This window comes from Bufo gargarizans, chromosome 2 (assembly GCF_014858855.1).
Source record: "Bufo gargarizans isolate SCDJY-AF-19 chromosome 2, ASM1485885v1, whole genome shotgun sequence".
NCBI lineage: Eukaryota > Metazoa > Chordata > Amphibia > Anura > Bufonidae > Bufo > Bufo gargarizans.
In genome coordinates this window covers 125,840,870-125,860,745 of record NC_058081.1, presented here as the reverse complement: position 1 = coordinate 125,860,745, position 19,876 = coordinate 125,840,870, and the positions used below count along the sequence as shown (strand labels likewise).

At 41.6% G+C, this 19,876-nt stretch overlaps 1 protein-coding gene across 1 annotated transcript in view; it reads right to left on the bottom strand.

Annotated features, from left to right (window-relative positions):
- The window catches only part of AGBL1 (AGBL carboxypeptidase 1), a 1,106,789-nt gene that overhangs the window by 814,583 nt on the left and 272,330 nt on the right, over nucleotides 1–19,876 (bottom strand). The window contains exon 17 of the mRNA XM_044279459.1: nucleotides 16,600–16,753. Coding sequence (XP_044135394.1) covers nucleotides 16,600–16,753 — 154 coding nt within the window. The remainder of the gene's footprint in view (nucleotides 1–16,599; nucleotides 16,754–19,876) is intronic.

Here is a 19,876-nt window from a genome sequence, read left to right as displayed (position 1 = left end):
CTCCCTGACTGTCATGATTTGTACTGTGCATCCTGTCTGGTTCTGACCTCAGCTTGTTTTTTGACCACTCTCTTTCTCTCGTGATTTGTACTGTGCATCCTGTCTGGTTCTGACCTCAGCTTGTTTTTTGACCACTCTCTTTCTCTCGTGATTTGTACTGTGCATCCTGTCTGGTTCTGACCTCAGCTTGTTTTTTGACCACTCTCTTTCTCTCGTGATTTGTACTGTGCATCCTGTCTTGGTTCTGACCTCAGCTTGTTTTTTGACCACTCTCTTTCTCTCGTTTTTGTTCAGTGTTGTCCTCCTCTTTCTGAACTATTTACATACAAATAGGTCAGAATGTGTTATCAGAAAACTCCAAGAAGGTATATATATGCTGTTCAGGTACAGTAGCAGAATAGGATAAAAAGTTTCAGATCACTAAATAAGATGTGTGCAGTCTTCACAACAACAACAACAACAACAACAACTCGAAACATGTGAATCCAAGCAGCTCTAAAATCATGTACACCAAAATATTAATGGCCGCATTTTGGTGAAAGCATTGCCAAAGGCAATGATTTCAAGGTTGTGTATCAAACATTATATATTTTACTGCTGGATCTATCAACAAAAAATAATGTAGCTATTGTTTTAGTTTTAGTTTTAATTTACCATACACATAACTATGTGTATAAATAGAACGTATGGACTTTAAAATAGGGCATACACAGAGGACATGGGACCTATGGCAAGATAGAAATTAAGGGGAGACCGTCACGTCATTTTCACCAATATAACAGCATTGCCCCACAGAGGATTGCAAACTCATTCCAAACATACCTGTGCATACTTTGTGTCTTTACTCCATTTCCAGGAAAATAACTTTTATTCTGCTAATAAAAACTACTCCCAAGTGCCCAGCTGGGCAAGCTTTGCTGTTCTAAGTGCCCAAGGCAAACCAGACTGAAGAGGGTAGGGTTGTTCTAGCTCTGTGATGGCTAACCTCTGGCACTCGAGCTATGGTAAAACTACAACTCCCAAGATGCATACTTACTTGGCTATTCTCAGAACTCCTCAAAAATGAGTGGTGCATGCTGGGAGTCGTAGTTGTACCACAGCTGGAGTGCTGGAGGTTAACAGCCATATCTTCCAATGTAGTGGATAGAATGCTGTGATTCTGTTATTTTTTGAAAGTTTGTAATGCCAGCTTTCAAACAAGGCCATATCAATAGTTGTTACTAATCCCAAGAAATGAGCAGCTAAAAAAGGCTTCCCCTCATTAGTCTGGTTTGCTTTGGGCACTTGGAAAAACAAAGCATGACCAGCTGGGCACTTGGGAGCAGTATTTTAGCAGAATAAAATTAATTTTCCTAGACATGGAACAAAGACAAAGTACTTACAGATATGTTTGGAATGTGTTTGCAATCTTCTGTGGGGCAATGCTGTTAGTTATATTTTTGAAAATGATGTGACATACTCCCATTAAGCTTGCTTCAGGTCCTGGTTTGAGCTAGCAGGACAACCTAATAATAAGGGGGCCTGGTGCTAATTTACTCAACTTTCTATCCATGTTTTATCGCTGATCCTTGTCATCCAACATCTGCTTCTACCTTAAAGGGGTATTCCCATCTTCATGATCAGGTTTCAAATGTTTACACTGATCCCATACTTCATTTTTCTAAATTGCTTCTATTATTTATAATGCACCCATTTAGCTAAATTGCCTTCCAACCGATCCATTGTTTACACTTGGCAACCCATAGATACGGCCACCGCTCCAGCGCAGACCGCACTTACTTTTCACCCAGGCAGCCGATCATTCCCACGAGAGCGCGCACGTCTGCTACAGAGCCACGCATGCGCTCCCCATCTTTCTTCAGGGGAGAGAATTGAGGAAAATTAGCGGAGGAGCAGGGGCTTTGTGATCTATTGGCAGCTCCCAGCGCAGCCCTGATGTCCTCTGTGAGTGGTGAAGAGATCGGGGGTGCGCTCCTGTTTATAACTATGAACTTTGTATCGGGTGAGGGCAGCTGGCAGCTGAGCCGGAGAGGCGGGGGAGGGTAGTGCAGAGAGGAGATCCCGGGGAGAGAAGTCGTGCTGCTGCCGCTGCTGCCACAGTCCGGGATTTTGACCCTGAAACACAGGTGTCACTGACAAACAATCATGATAATGGGCAGGAGAGGCTGTGAGTAATGGACTGTTCATATTTATGAGGTCTCCGTACAGATAGCAAGCTCCGTCAATGCAGCAAGATCCCCCCCCCCCCCGGGCCCCCCCCAATAAGGATTATAAAAGTGCAGTTTAACCCCTTAAAGGGTTTCTACCACCTCATTTGGACCTGCTAGTGTCTGCTCTACCTAACCATGCTATTCTAAGACCTCTGTATTGCGCCCCGCTCGTCTGTCAAGCCCGCCCATCTCCTTTAGATTGCCAGCCTCCATCTCATTCATTCGCCTAATTCTCGCATCTGCGTCTGTATTCAGCGCAGGCGCAGTGACTGTCTGAACGCTCCCTGCGCCGACATCTCCACTGCGCCGATTACGTCCGAGTGCTCCGAGGAACAGACGGCGCAGACGCAGTGGAGATGCTGGCGCAGGGAGCATTCTGACAGTCACTGCGCCTGCGCTCAATACAGACGCACACGGCGCAGGCGCTAGAATTTGGCGAATGAATGAGATGGAGGCTGGCAATCTAAAGGAGATGGGCGGGCTTGACGGACGAGCGGGGCGGAATACAGGGTGAGTAGACAGAGCCTCTAGGTGCTGAAAAGACACCCCCATAGCTCCCAGAGGCTCAATTGCATAGCAATAAAAGTAGTTTTTTTTGTGTAACGGCTGCACACAAAGGTCTTAGAATAGCATGGTTAGGTAGAGCAGACATAGGTCCAAATGAGGTGGTAGAAACCCTTTAACCACCGACACGCCAGTGAAAACTAGAACCAGTAATAATTAATCGGGCCAAACAGTGCGGCTATAGGCTGAACGCTGTGTATAGGGGAGGCCGCAGGATCCTCGCCATGGGATCCAACTACAGATTAGGGGATTGCATTCTAAGCAATTTCCTTGTATAATAAGGGTGGAGGAGTAATAGCAGAGCAGCTGGCAGAGCCGTCCTGCCGGCCATTTACAGAATACAGGCTGCCCTAAACAGCACTCGCTAGACGGTGAAGGGCACAATGATGCCACCCGGTTCTGTTCTGGTATTATTCCTGCGTGTAAAGGGGCCACTCTGATAATAATGTTCTATGAGGCAACTACTCAGAAACAGGTTTTTTTTATTTTTTATTTGGGTTGGGGGGGAGGCATTTTTATAACTTTTGGTGCGTTTTTTTTTTTTGGTGAGTCCATGCCATTTTTTTCAAGCCTTTTCCCATAAACTTTCCTACTGGAATAAAATGACTAAAAGAAAAGTATAAAAAAAAATGTGAACAAAAACTGCGGCAACAATAAGCGGCTGTTCAGCCACAGTACTAATGGTGAAGGAAATAGACGGAGTTAGCAGAGATGTGTATGTGGCGGTTTAGAATCAATGCATGTGAAAGATAGAATCAGATGTAGCAGAGCTGAATGAGCGGCTGTTCAGCCACAGTACTAATGGTGAAGGAAATAGACGGAATTAGCAGAGATGTGTATGTGGCGGTTTAGAATCAATGCATGTGAAAGATAGAATCAGATGTAGCAGAGCTGAATAAGCGCTGTTCAGCCGCAGTACTAATGGTGAAGGAAATAGACGGATTTAGCAGAGATGTGTATGTGGCGGTTTAGAATCAATGCTGGTGAAAGAGACACAGATGAAGCAGAGCTGTATATGTCGCAGGTCAGCATCAATGCTGGTGAAAGAGAAACAGATGTAGCAGAGCTGAATATGCGGGTGTTCTGACACAGTGCTGTTTGAAGAGAGAAACAGATGTAGTAGAGCTGAATATGCGGCTGTTCTGATGCAGTGCTGGTTGAATAGAAAAACAGATGTAGCAGAGCTGTATATGTGGCAGGTCAGCATCAATGCTGGTGAAAGAGAAACAGATGTAGTAGAGCTGAATATGCGGCTGTTCTGATACAGTGCTGTTTGAAGAGAGAAACAGATGTAGCAGAGCTGAATATGCGGCTGTTCTGACACAGTGCTGGTTGAAGAGATAAACAGACAGATGTAGCAGAGCTGTATATGAAGCTTTTCAGACACTGGAGAAGACACATGTAGCTGAGCTGTATATGCATCTATAAAGAAACATAGTGTGAGGTTTATACACAACTGGAGCACAGCTGTAATGGAAACAAATCTGCATCAGTGCTGGTGGGTGGGGGTTGGTCAAGCTTTTGGGCTAATGTATAATATGGAATTATAGTTTTTAATGCACAGAATGGGTTTGTAAAAGATCAGACAGATATTTTATGTGTAAAACTGTACACTGAGCTCACTTCACATGGCTCTCTGAGTGACCATTCCCCTCAGACACTGCAGACTGATGAGTCATACTCTTCACATGAACTAGCACGCAGGACTCAGCTCTCAGTGTGATGTCATAAGGAGGCGTGGCCGTCCTTCACTCTAGCTGCCTAAGCCCGCCCAGCCTTATCTGCAGAAAAGCAGGAAGTTACCAGCTAGCTGGCAGCAATTGAGAATGAAGTAGCAAGATGGGAATACCCCTTTAAATGTGCCTAGTTAAATAACTTGTGGACAGAGGAACTGCACATATTTAAACTACTCAAGGGGCCAAGCGGAACTCCTTCCACAGGCCTCAAAGGTGGGCCTTAAGGTGATCGTCTGATCCAGCTCCTGCTTCAGCCCAGCCTTGTTCAATAATTTGGCAGGTCTTGCGGACAGAGGAAAAACTAACACACATTCAAAATACTTATGGGGGCAAGCAGAACACCATTCACAGGCCTCATAGAAGTTGCCTAAAAATCTTTTTAAAGATTGAAGAACCTAAAAATGGGAGAGCTGTAGCTCTGTGGATCCCCAATGCTATGCATCATTCCTCAAATATTGGAAAATAAAATGTATTTCTGATATTACTAATATACAGTGCAAATCTCTTATACTCTTTTTAGGATGGTTGATCTTACACAACTTTAAAGTTTATACTACTTTTTTTTTATTCTACCTATTCAGAATTGTCTTAGTCCCTAACTGTGTCCACTTTCCTGGTCAGTAAATCGTGCCCCAGTTTATAAAGTAATTTACTGTCCAGTGTTTTTAGAGTTGGTAGTCTCAAATTTCATAAAGTTTAGTCCTTGGACTCTATTGGTTGTCTAGTGCCCCAATCTGATGTCTGTTGTGCAGTGCCCCAATTCTTGGTCTACAGTAGTTCAGTATTTTAGACCCTGGCTTACCTGTTCACTTTCTTTTTAAGTAGGAGAGGAGATAGTGTAGTCAAGTTGCAACTGACATTTTCAAGCATTTCTCGTGGTCAGATACTCCCTATTAGTGATGACCAAAATTGCAATGCCCCATTTCCTACCACAGTGTACAGTAATATGACATACAAGAATGCTGTGTTTCCTGTCATTCTAAGAATGAATACATACAGTACTTGTTGATAACAGTAATTTGTTTCCCTTTCACATAATTCAAAAGGAACATCTGTGACTGAAGTTAAATAGAATTATAGAATAAAGTGTTCCTAATCATCTATCAGTCAGATTTACATTTCAGGCTTTGCAGCTCAGTAAATCGTTACCCTAGAAATTAAAACATGAGCTATTTAATAAACGCACTTTAGTAACCACTTAACCTGTCTCATGATTGTCTCATCTCATTCTCAGTGTTAATATAAAGTATCTGTACATTGCTTCTATCTGGGGCAGACAAAAACATTAGTGGCCCCTATGAAAGGCAAACATGTGGGTGGACCATAGACAGCAAGATGTGCTATAGTTTTCTATTTCAGATAACAACAGGCCTCCTTTCTTATAGGGTCTATATGCTGCTGAACATGTGGTATGTTGATTCCTTGCTTAAAATGTTCTAACTACTCAGAGACAATGGTCCAAATTTACTAATGTAAGTGCACCTAGATTTTGTGGTAAATTATGCCAACATATGGTGCAATATGGCACAATTTGACAGACTGAGGATCCTTGTTACTTGCTGCGACAACTCTTCAAAGCTGTCTACACAAGTCATGGTATTTCTGTTCATGACACACTCTACACACAAAGCCTGTTATGCCACTCTCTACACTGATTTTTTTTTCTCTATCTGAAGAAAGCTGCTTGGATTGTTCCCTCTGACCTGGCTATCCACAATTTATGTAGGGGCTAGAAAGTGCAAGTCTGCTACCCCTGCTCCACGCTGCTCTTCAGCTGTGGGTGTCACTGCTGCTTTACCCCTAATTAGACCTCAAGGCAATCCACCACTTAACTCTACTAGTATAATTATCTGCTATGCAGTATGTGACTGGTCCTCTCTCTATACTGGTGGTTGTGGCAACTCTCAGCACAACTTCCCTTGACTGTCTCTCTCTCTGACTACTCTTTGCATGCTTTGAACATATGGACCTCTAAGACATCTCTCTTTATAAACACTAAGAATGAGCTCATCGGCTTGGGAACATAACCTCAGCATGACCACTACACTGACCCCTGACTCAGTGGTGCAACATTACGCTGCCACCAATGCAGAGTATGTAAAGTACAGTTTCTTCACAATATTCAGTGTATTACTCACTATCAAAGTTCAGTTTACTTCTTACATACACTATTCACAAAAAGTTTGAGATATTTGGCTTGTGGTTGAAATTTTAGAATGAACCTAAAATTCACTCTAACCTTTATGCGAACTTAATATATTATTTTGTAAACTTTTGAATGCATATGTCCTACTGTTCAGTGTTTCAGTACTTTTCAAACAACTTGCTGTTCTCTTACAAGGAGCTTAACATCAAAATTTACAACAGGTGTTTGATCCATGAATCACCCAATAAATTTCCTGGTTTAATTAGAATTGGTAGTTGAACAGTCCTCCTCATCATGCTGTTCATATTTTGACATCATGAGACCAAGACAACAGCTAACAATTGATCAAAAGAACCTCACCATTGCAAGGCTACAAGCAGGATGTTCTCAGATGGAAGTGGTCACTGAGCTTAGAGTGTCAAGGAGTGTCATCAGCAGGTTTCAACAGAGATACATGGAAACTAGAAGAGTCAAAGAAAGGCATAGAAGTGGACGTCCTTTGGCAACATCCCACACTGATGACCACTTAATTGTGAACAATGCCCTGTGGAACCGGATGATAAACGCCACACAACTCCAGGCATATTTAAGGGAGGTGAGAGGCACCCAAGTGTCACATCAGACCGTTAAAAAACGTTTACATCAGCATGGTATGCTTGTTAGATAACCTGCAAGGGTACCTGACCACACCATCAGGCACAGGCCTGATTGTATTGCATGGGCCAGGGAGCATCTATTCTGGACAAGGGACCAGTGTGACTCAGTGCTGTTCAATGATGAAAGTCAATTCACACTGAGCAGAAATTATGGCCACCAACAATGTTGGAGATTCAAGGAGAGCGATATGCATCAGCCACTATTGTCACCAGATGAGCCTTTGATGGTGGTCGTGTTACAGTGTGGGCAGGTGTGTCTAGTCCAAACAGAACTGCCCTACACTTTATGAATGGTACAGTGACAAGCACATAGTACTTGAATAACATCATTAATCCAGTCATTGTACCTCTGCATGAAAAACAAAGACCTAATTTCATCTTCATCGACGACAATGCGCCAGATTATTGAGGTCGCATCATTAGGGAACAGCTGCTAGACTGAGGTACCTCAAATGGAGTGGCTTGCATTTTCTCTATAGAAAACCTATGGGATCTGACTATAAGAGGCACGTAACTCTGTACCCCTAAACTTCAATGATCTGTCTGTTCACAAGACAATAAGTTGACTTGTGAATAGTGTTGAGCAAACCCGAACTGTAAAGTTTGTGTTCATAACGAACTTTTGGATTTTTGGACCCCGGACCCGAACCTGAACTTTTCAGTGAAAGTTCGGGTTTGGGTTTGGTGTTCGGCGAGTTAATGGCGCCTTTTGAAAGGCTGCAGAGCAGCCAATCAACAAGCGTTTAACTTGTGTGCTCTTAGAAGCCATCACAGCCATGCCAACTAATGGCATGGCTGTGATTGGCCAGTGCAACATGTCACCCAGCCTCTATATAAGCTGGAGTCATGTAGCGCTGCAAGTCACTCTGCTCTGATTAGTGTAGGGATAGGATGCTGCTGCTGTGAGGGAAAGAATAGGACAGAATCTTTAATGTGAAGTGCTTTTTAATTCAGCAATCTACCTAGATTTTGGTTTTATGGGTGCAGTACACAATCTTTTTACCCTGTCCTGAGCCCGGTGACCCAGAAAAATAATTTGTATCCATCTGTTAGTTAGGTGGGCAGCGGAAACCATTTTATGCAAGTTCTGTGCACCACCACAGCATATGTGCATCTGTGACAGTCAAATAGACGCTTGAAATACTGCAATTATATTCTGGATTTTAAAAAAAATCACCCATTTTTGGCAGGACCCTACATCTGTGGCTTTGAAGCATTTGTATGTCTGCAATTTAAGCTTGAAATACTGCAATCATTTTCTGGGTTTTAAAAAACACACTTTTTGGGCAAAATAATACATTTTACAGCCCTGGTTGCATCTGTCAGTGTCAAATACAAGCGTTAGATACTGCTGTCATATTCTGTTATTAAAAAAAACACCCTATTTAGGGCAAATTCCTAATTTTGCGGCGTTGCTGCATCTGTCATTGTTAAATACAAGCTTTAAATACATCAATAATTTTCTTGGTTAAAATTTTTTTTTTACATTTTCGGGTGAAATTCTGCAATTTTTGGCTATGATATACCCCTGCTCTACCTAGTAGACAGATTAATAAATTTTACAAATTTTTCTGTTACATTGTCGGGTGACATTCACCAATTTTTGGCTGTGATATACCCCTGCTCTACCTAGTTGACAGGTAAATAAATTTCACTAATTTGTCTATTACATAGTTGGGTGACATTCACCAATTTTTGGCTGTGATATACCCCTGCTCTACCTAGTAGACAGGTTCATAAATTTCACAAATTTTTCTGTTACATTCTTGGGTGACATTTTGCCATTTTTGCAGTGAATAAACCCCTGCTCTGCATAGGTGACAGGGACCGAACGTTTTAAAAATAATCTGTTCCATTGGTTGGGTGACATTAACCCATTTCTGGCAATAAAAAAACCCTGCTCTGCATAGGTGACAGGGACTTAAATTTCTAAAATTCGTCTTTAATTGGCCCTTTCATTCAAACCTTCGGCTTTAATAATTTGTCCCACATTTCAGTTTGATCACAATGCAGCCATTGACCTCCCTTGGATGTGGTCTCCCTTTCTCAGGCTCCCTCTCCGGCGTGGAACCCTGATTCACCGCTAACCGTGATCAACATGGTAGGCGCAGAAAAGAGCATTGAAAGTGGATAGAGCAGATATCCAATTGGACTGTGGACATCACGGGGACGTGCAACATGGTTGAGCAGTATGTGTGCACAGGCCTACACGTACTGACTGATGGGTCTGCCCCCTTCAACTTCTGGGTCTACAAATTCGGCATATGGCCTGAGCTGGCCTTTTACGCCTTGGAAGTGCTGGCCTTTCCTGCAGCCAGTGTATTGTCTGAACATTATTTAAGCACGGCTGGAGGGGGTTATAACAGGTTATATTTCCCAATGTTTTTGGGTGTACCCTAATTTGAACATTTTTATTAATTTTTTTAACAAAAAAGAGTGTTGGCTACCTCCTCCACCACTGCTTCTACCTACACCGCCACATCCACTGCCTCCTCAACCTCCTACTCCATATGGACCTCGTCCTCCAAGATCAAGATTATGAATTTTTATTTTTAAGTATTTTATGTTATTTGAAGTTATTTCCCTATCCACATTTGCAGAGCACTTGCCATGCTCCTAACTACATTTTGCTGCCATTTGCAGCCCTCTAGCCCTTCCCATTACTTTTTTACAGCCATTTTAGTGCTCAAAAGTTCAGGTCCCCATTGACTTTAATGGGGTTCGGGGGCAATTTTGGGTCAAGTTCGGGTCCCGAACTCGAACTTTTTTGTGAAGTTCAGCCGAACCCGTCGAACCCGAACACCCAGGTGTCCGCTCAAATCTACTTGTGAACCGCATAAGACTTAGTTTTCAAGCTGTAATTATTGAGACATTGACATTTTAGTGGGGGTATATATTGTTTCAATAAATTGTTTGACATGAGGAAATCACCATTTCATTTTACTTAAATGCCCTACTTTCATGATATAATATCACTGTAGCGTGAACTTTTTATGCTTTCCATACATTTCACCCCAAAGCCAAATATCCCTAACTTTTTAGTGTTTAGTGTAATTGCAGGGCCCATCAGCATCCTGCTTTAGCATGTATGGCTCATACAGAGCTATAGTTAGACTTTACTTCACCTGGGGCGAAGATTTAGCAAGAAGTCCCCCTCCCTTGTGTATACACAAAACCTAGAACTTGACTCAGTTTGCTCGCATTGAATGTAGCATACTGTAACATCAAGTTACTGATTCACAGTACACTTAGCATGCATCCCAGTAAAAACTTCTGGTCTCATGCTAAGAATATTCCTATGGCTTCATTCACCTAACATCAGTATACAACATTGATATACCACAAAAACAGTATAAATAGAATGTTATGCAGAAAAATATATACTCTTTACAGTGGGATAAGTTGCATTATTCCGCTGGAAGTATACATCTGGAGATCTTCTTGATGAACATGTCATATGGAGAGCCATTGCATGGTATGAACAGGGGACAGAAATGGTACAGCTTAGCCAAATATAGCACCAATCGACCATCTATAACTAAATAATACCCCAATACCATACATATAATAAGTACAACTATACTGTACACACAAATATATATGCAATTACACATCTGTGTTACACATTACATACATAGATGCACATTCTACACATACTGTATCCATAAGTGTATTACTCACACATATATACACTATACACAGGGGCATGCACAGATCTCATAGGATCGAATAGCAAAATGTAGCAAGAGACCCTATGTCCCATTTAGTTTCCCAGTATGTGTGTGTCAAACACTCCCAGGAAATGTGGAACTCAAAGCACAATTCCTAAGATTTCTCAATTGAGGTTTTCTTTTATTAAATTGAAGACATTTTTTATTTAATAAAATTGTAATTAAGGTGTCCTCTGCAACTTCTGTGTTGGAAAAAGTGCAACAGGTGTATTTACACTAGACAACTGGCATACATTCACTGATACATACAGCTCTAAATCAATGCTTCCCTTCACATAAGTTTCACATCTTCGGCACAGCTCTCCAGTAGGATATTTCTGCAGAGAACAGCGGGTTGGAGTTCTCTGGATCCGGCATTGCCGGATACTGCCGTCTGTCTGCCGGACCCCATTGATTATAATGAGATCCGGCGGAGATCCGGCCACTCCCCAACAAATATTCTACGACTCAGCCGGACATAAAAAAAAAAACTCAGCATGCAACAGTTTTTGTCAAACCAATTCCCGGCATTCACTGCCGAAACAGCCTGCTGCAGATGTAAAAGTAGTCTAATACTGGTACACCCCTATCACCGTACTATGGTATAGAATGAGGGCTCTCATAAATCTTAACTTTTACTAATGTGAGTAAAAAATAAGCATAAATGCCCAATTTAATCAAAATATTAAAAAGCACAGGTCACAGAATACTTATGTTAATGTATAGATCTAAAGTTTAAATTCTAAACAAATAACTACAGTTGGATATCTAATTTTTCACAGGTGAGACTAATCTGTTTTTACACTTCTAGTCCATCTAACTTACAATTTGTTGTGTAGGTGGGGGTCAGACGATGGATATAGATAAATGACTTTCAGGAACACGGGAGAGATAGGAGAGGGGGTTCCTGGCTACACAACATCATCTATATCCATCGTCTGACCCCACCTAAAGTACTCAACAAATTGAAAGTAAGATGGACCTGTGAAAAATTAGATATCCGACTGCAGTATTCACTTAAAGGTATTTGTTTAGATCTAAACGTGAACAGAAGTATAGTGTGACCTGTGCTTTTTAATATTTTTATTTAATTGGGTATTTATGTAATGCTCAAATTAATAAAAATTCATGTGATTTTTTTTTAGCCTAACACTGTATATTACAAACGTGGGGGAATTTAGTCTATTCTCACCCTGCCCCCCCCCCCCATAGTACTCCCTGTGGTAGTAATATATACTGTATAATGTTCTTCTCCTTTTATATTTAAAAAAATTGTTCACTATTGTATGCGATGCAGGCCACAGGCCTCTTATAGTGGCTGTGACCACATTATTGTGCTGCCATTACAGTGATGTAATTGCGACCTTCTGTACCATTCTACTGCATCATAGGCTCCAGGGTATAGGCTCCCATTCCCCACCATAAACTGATGCTCCATCAGAGGCAGGTCAGCCGCTTCCTGAGGCGAGATGCTCATCTCACATCATGGCAGATGCAGCCCTGTTGATTACATTGCTATATATATTATACATAATAATAGATTGCACCAAAAATAGGCTTAATTCTAACTAGAGTATCATAATTACTCGCAACAGTCCCTCAATCATAGGACATAGGAATACATTTTTGGAAACCTTATGTATCCCCCAAAGTGGTGCTACCACTTCTGCACCCTGCTACTGTCTTTATTGGTCTAGCCTCATGTCATCTTATGAATTTATTTCAGGTCCTCCACACTGTACATTTCTAATGTTATGTAACTGTGCATGTAATGTGCCTGGTTCACCAGCAGGTGGTGGCAAAATATGGCAGAGTTGTACTTAGGTAGAATGGAGCTTTCCATTCCATTGTTACCCCCCTCTGTGGAGAAGTGGGCTAGCCCAATTTCCTGCAGGAAGGGTGGGGACCAGTTAGTTCCAGTCTAGTTTACCACCTGCTAGGGTAAAGGTGTGCCCACAGCAGCAAGAGCACCTTAAGCTCTGATGGCCATGGAGGCCAAAGCATGAAGTCTCAGGAGCCAGGAGGAAATTTCTCTGGCTTAATCTAGAGTCAGACTACAGAGAAGAAGTGCAGCATACAGAAGAAGCTGAGTTATACAGCCAGCCAGTCAGTACAGCAGATTCAGAGAGAAACAGATTTAGCAGAGTGGAGTTTGCCTGCCAGTTTCATGCTAAAGCCTGCTGGAACTAAGACAAAGCCTGTAAACCATTCTGGAGAATGTTTATGCAAAGTAAAGCTGCCATTGAACTGCATCTCAAAGTCTAGACTCAAGTTATTATTTTATCCCTCAATTATTCCCCCTATTTATTGCTTTGAAGCTAAAGCATGGGGTCGAGCGGTATCCAGGTAGGAGCACCGTGAAGCACATAAAGAGACATTTTAGGCCGCAACATACCACTTAGCATTTCCTACACCTGGGACGAGTTATATAGATGGCCCTTGCGGGAGGCGCCTGTTGCAATCTTGGCATCATGAAACAGGATCTACTTTTTTGCCTAGAAGGCCCCTCTATCTGTAAAACCCCCAACAAAAGACTTTATAGCATCTACTTATGGCTGCAGAGTGTGAATCTGCATCAGTTGCAGCACTGTGGCAAAACAGGGGTTAATCGGCCATCTTGGATTTGGGCATCCTGTGTTGAGAGGAAGACATCCACCCAGCAGAGGGGAGTGACCCAAACAGCCCGCCTCCACAGAGGAACCATCCTTGCAGCAGAAGGAACTTCTGCTCAGTACAAGTTCCCAGTGTCACGCTTCGGTGTGGGAGGGAAACAACACACCGAACATAGGAGGGAAGGGGGGGAACAGGGAATCAGGCCTGAGAACTAGGGAAGGAAGATGGACACCTCCTATTAAAAACACTAACCAAAATCCTGACTGACTACCAGTATGAACAGACCCCAAAGGTAGGTGAGTTCATATGCAGTAATACCTAGAGTCCTATCAAGCCCTATAGAACCCTTGTACTAATGGCAGGGACAAGACTACCTGTTCCTCCAAAAGGAAGGACGAACAGTAGTCTCCTTCAGGCCTAATACAAACAATAGGGAAATGCAACACACAGAACCCAAACACTTACACCACGCTGTATTTGTCTTGCACTCATTGCAAGTAGCATATTTGTACTGACAAGCCAGTCTCAACTGTTTTGGCTGATGAGGCGCAGACCCAAACTGTGCTGGCATGTCTCTGAACAAAGCTTTACAAATCTGTGCCGCACATATGGGGTATATAAACACAAGCCAAATACATGCAAGGATTCACAAAATGAAAAACAAGGTAATGCATGGAAACATTAACAGGTACAGAGGACAAATAAAAACCTCCAACCGGTATGAAGGAAAGCTAGAGCTGCATTTATCAAGCACATTTGTGCTTTAGTAGCTAGTGCTACTGACTTTCATTGTTTTTTCAACTAGAAAAGATTAAGAGCCGTATTGTGTGCTAATAGATATTTAAGACCTTTCAGAGGTAAATATTCCCAGCTTCATAACATTACGGTTAATATGTTTTACTGCTCTAATAGCTGACATAATAATTACAATATGTAAAGCATGCATATAAATAATATGGCCAACCGTTTGTTATTACTCTAATGCGTCCAACATAAAAGAGAAAGCAGCATTGCAAATAATCTGCCTTAAAAACAACATACCATTTTGTGTATACAAATACTAGCCAGACCTACAGATGTGTTCTTTCTTCTCTGCTGGACATGTCCAGATATATCTGTCACGAGATGACCAGCTTTTCAATTCAACATGATTTTTGGGATATGGTGTCATGAGATACAGTTGCAAGAAAAAGTATGTGAACCCTTTGGAATGATATGGATTTCTGCACAAATTGGTCATAAAATGTGATCTGATCTTCATCTAAGTCACAACAATAGACAATTCACAGTCTGCTTAAACTAATAACACACAAAGAATTAAATGTTACCATGTTTTTATTGAACACACCATGTAAACATTCACAGTGCAAGTGGAAAAAGTATGTGAACCCCTAGACTATTGACATCTCCAAGAGCTAATTGGAGTGAGGTGTCAGCCAACTGGAGTCCAATCAATGAGATGAGATTGGAGGTGTTGGTTACAGCTGCCCTGCCCTATAAAAAACACACACCAGTTCTGGGTTTGCTTTTCACAAGAAGCATTGCCTGATGTGAATGATGCCTCGCACAAAAGAGCTCTCAGAAGACCCACGATTAAGAATTGTTGACTTGCATAAAGCTGGAAAGGGTTATAAAAGTATCTCCAAAAGCCTTGCTGTTCATCAGTCCACGGTAAGACAAATTGTCTATAAATGGAGAAAGTTCAGCACTGCTGCTACTCTCCCTAGGAGTGGCCATCCTGTAAAGATGACTGCAAGAGCACAGCGCAGACTGCTCAATGAGGTGAAGAAGAATCCTAGAGTGTCAGCTAAAGACTTACAAAAGTCTCTGGCATATGCTAACATTACTGTTAGCGAATCTACGATACGTAAAACACTAAACAAGAATGGATTTCATGGGAGGATACCACAGAGGAAGCCACTGCTGTCCAAAAAAAAACATTGCTGCACGTTTATAGTTTGCACAAGAGCACCTGGATGTTCCACAGCAGTACTGGCAAAATATTCCGTGGACAGATGAAACCAAAGTTGAGTTGTTTGGAAGAAACACACAACACTATGTGTTGAGAAAAAGAGGCATAGCACACCAACATCCCAGTTGTGAAGTATGGTGGTGGGGGCATCATGGTTTGGGGCTGCTTTGCTGCATCAGGGCCTACACAGATTGCTATCATCAAAGAAAAAATGAATTTCCAAGTTTATCAAGACATTTTGCAGGAGTACTTAAGGCCATCTGTCCACCAGCTGAAGCTCAACAGAAGATGGGTGTTGCCACAAGACAACGACCCAAAGCATAGAATGTCAATAAAAACATGGTAACATTTAATTCTTTGTGTGTTATTAGTTTAAGCAGACTGTGATTGTCTATTGTTGTGACTTAGATGAAGATCAGATCACATTTTATGACCAATTTGTGCAGAAATCCATATCATTCCAAAGGGTTTACATACTTTTTCTTGCAACTGTATCTATCCTAAATAGGTCTATGTGCTGCCACCCAATGATTGTGCTGTAAGTGAAAACCTCTCTAGAGGCTTTGCTAGCCTGTTGAAATATTGTACTGCATTGTTGTCTTGTGAAATTAGAGTTTTTAACCACATTACAGCTAATGTAGGAGTGGACACGTCTGTATGTGTCTTCACAGTTAAAAGCAACATAGACCTCGCTCACACTTGCATACATATTTTGATCAGTATTGTGCAAAACCAGTAGTGGAAAAAGTGTGAACAGGCAGGCTTTTAGGCAAAATAAATGGTTTGTGTGAATACGGTCAAATCCTGTATAGTCTGATCCTACAGGAATCCTATCCAATGGATAGCTTGTGCTCACATGTAGTGTACTAATATCCTGTTAGGATTATAGTAGCTTGTTTTTAACTGAGGTATTGTGAGTCACATTTACTGAAGAACCCAACATATAACATATATTAATCAATGCAAACAGAACACAATCATCTGCCACTTACATAATTCCTCCCTGTGACTTTGAGAGCTTGATTTTGGCATTGCAGTAATAGTGACAATGGGACAAGGATTCGCACCCAAGGTGTGGCACAATGTCTCTTGCTTGAAATAAACTTTTTGTGAATTTCGACTTTGCTCCAAAATCTGTAAGTGGGACTAAGGAGGACAAAAATCAGTACAGAAACGTTGTGGAAAAATCAGTACAGGCCATCGTGCAACTTTAAAGCCTATCTTCTCTGTAGCCTCCCTTGAAGTTAGGCCTCGTGCACAAGGACGGAGTATGGTAGTGGACAAAGCCTCCTTGCTTCCTTTAGTTTGGTAGTGGTACCATAAAGTATCGGTACAAAGCCATACAGGCTCTGTTGGATTTCTTGTGTATGAAAATATTTTCCCCTGGAAGCCATTCTTCCATATCAAACTGGAGGCATACAGAAGTACTGCCTTTATGGTAGCACTAATACAGCTCTATAATACTGCCACATACATGCGTCCCAAGCTAGTAACCTACAGTATCTTCTGGGTTGTTATAGTGGTCTCCTTCAATGCTAGGCTTCTTCTGAATTGTGCATCTTACTACTTATACGATATGAATGCACTCGTGGAACTGCAGTCACGCATTAGGTCAATATATTATTTGGTTTCTTCCAAGCTTTAGTATTCAGCCATCGGGTATTATAATTAGTGTTAAGCGAATATTCAAATCGCGAATTTTAATCGCAAATATCGCCACTTCGAGAATTTGCGAATGTTTAGAATATAGTGTTATATATTCAAATTTGCGAATAGTGTTGAATATTCTAATCGCGAATTTATAGCAAATTTATCCCGAAAATATTTTATTGCAGAATTTCGCAATCAAGTAAACAATGACTGGAGATCACGAATTCTCAAATTTGCTAATTTATGGCGAATATTCGGGCAAAAATTTGCAAAATATTGCGAATTCGAATATTGCCTATGCCGCTCATCACTAATTATAATTAGTTTTAACATCTCCTAGAGGCCGAAGCTCTGCTTTCATAGATATATACTAAGATACTTATCAGAGTATGGCCACCATGGAACCTGTATGGGAACAATCCTCCTCTATTAGCCGCTGAGGAGGGGAGTAGACAGAGCAGACTGCTGCACAGTATCCCTATCTGAGCAAGATGGTTGCAAATTGAGCACACAGAAGAGAGGGAGGACTGGAGGAAAAAATCTAATGTCTATTAGATAGAGAACTGGAGGAGGGTATCCATGTATAATGTATATAGAGGGAGGAATGGAAGAGAATATCTATCGGTATATAAACTATATACGCTACTCCAGTCCTCCATCTATATATATTACAAAGCCTTTCTCCAGTCCTTCCTCTATATAAACTATATACCCTGCTCTAGTCATCCCTCTATATACACTATATACCCTCCTCCACTCTTCCCTCTATATATGCTATATAGAAAACCACAGAAAACCACAGAAATGCACTTTGTAAAGTAGATACAAGCACTATATATGGACTAAGTCCTCATTCTGATATGATAATATCTGAGACACTTAGCCAATATATTTTGATCAAAATACATCTGAGCCAAGATGGTCTCAGGTCAGGCGGGTCCTACGCTAAACCTACCTAAGCCGTTGGGCTTCTATGTTCAGGAGCGCAGACGCCGCACATATGGTGTGCTGCTCCTAGTCACCTCCATGTGCATCAAGCAACCAATGGGAGGAGGAGCAAGCACAGCCATATGTACCACCTACTCAAGGCGCTCTATTGGATAGGAAGGGCAAAAGTGCAGAGGAATGCTACTCCCAAGATAATAGGTGCGCATTCACACTTGAAGGTGCCACTCCCTCAAGCAAATACTACATAGAACAAACACAGAAAAAACTAAGATAAAAACATCCTGCACGATATGATATGGAAAAGTGTAGATGTCCCTAGCCATATCATTAAAGAAAACCACAGAAAAGGACTTTGTAAAGTAGATGCAAGCATTATATATGGACTTTTATCTTAGTTTTTTCTGTGTTTGTTCTATGTAGTATTTGCTTGAGGGAGTGGCACCTTCAAGTGTGAATGCGCACCTATTATCTTGGGAGTAGCAATCCTCTGCACTTTTGCCCTTCCTATCCAATAGAGCGCCTTGAGTAGGTGGTAAATATGGCTGTGCTTGCTCCTCCTCCCATTGGTTGCTTGATGCACATGGAGGTGACTAGGAGCAGCACACCATATGTGTGGCGTCTGCGCTCCTGAACATAAAAGCCCAATGGCTTAAGTAGGTTTAGCGTAGGACCCGCCTGACCTGAGACCACCTTGGCGCTTGCTAGGCGGGCTCAGATGTATTTTGATCAAAATATATTGGCTAAGTGTCTCAGATATTATCATATCAGAATGAGGGCTTAGTCCATATATAATGCTTGCATCTACTTTACTAAGTGCATTTCTGTGGTTTTCTTTAATGATATGGCCAGGGACACATGTATTTGTTTTATATATACTTTATACCCTTTTCCAGTCCTCTCTCTATGTACATTATATACCCTCCTCCACTCTTCCCTCTATATACACTATATACCTTCCCACAGTCCTCCCTCTATATACACTATATACCCTCCTCCACTCCTCCCTCTATATACACTATATACCCTCCTCCACTGTTCCCTCTATATATACTATATACCCTTTTCCAGTCCTCCCTCTATATACATTATATACCCTCCTCCAGTCTTCCCTCTATATACACTATATACCCTCCTCCACTCTTCCCTCTATATATATACTATATACCCTCCTCCACTCCTCCCTCTATATATACTATATACCCTCCTCCACTCTTCTCTCTATATACACTATATACCCTTCTCCAGTACGCCCTCTATATACATGAAATACCCTCCTCCAGTCCTCCCTCTATATACACTATATATCCTCCTCCACTCTTCCTGCTATATACATTATATACCTTTCTCCACTCCTCCACTCCTCCCTCTATATACATTATATACCTGCCTCCAGTCCTCCATCTATATACATTGTATACCCTTCACCATTCCTCCATCTATATACACTATATACCCTCCTCCACTCATGCATCTATATATACACACTATATACCCTCCTCCATTCCTCCCTCTTTATACACTATATGCCCTCCTCCACTCCTTCCTCTATATATATATTACATACCCTCCTCCATTTATTCCTCTATATACCCTCCTCCAGTCCTCCCGCTATATATATTATATACCCTTCTTCACTCCTCCCTCTATATACATTATCTCTATATACATTAT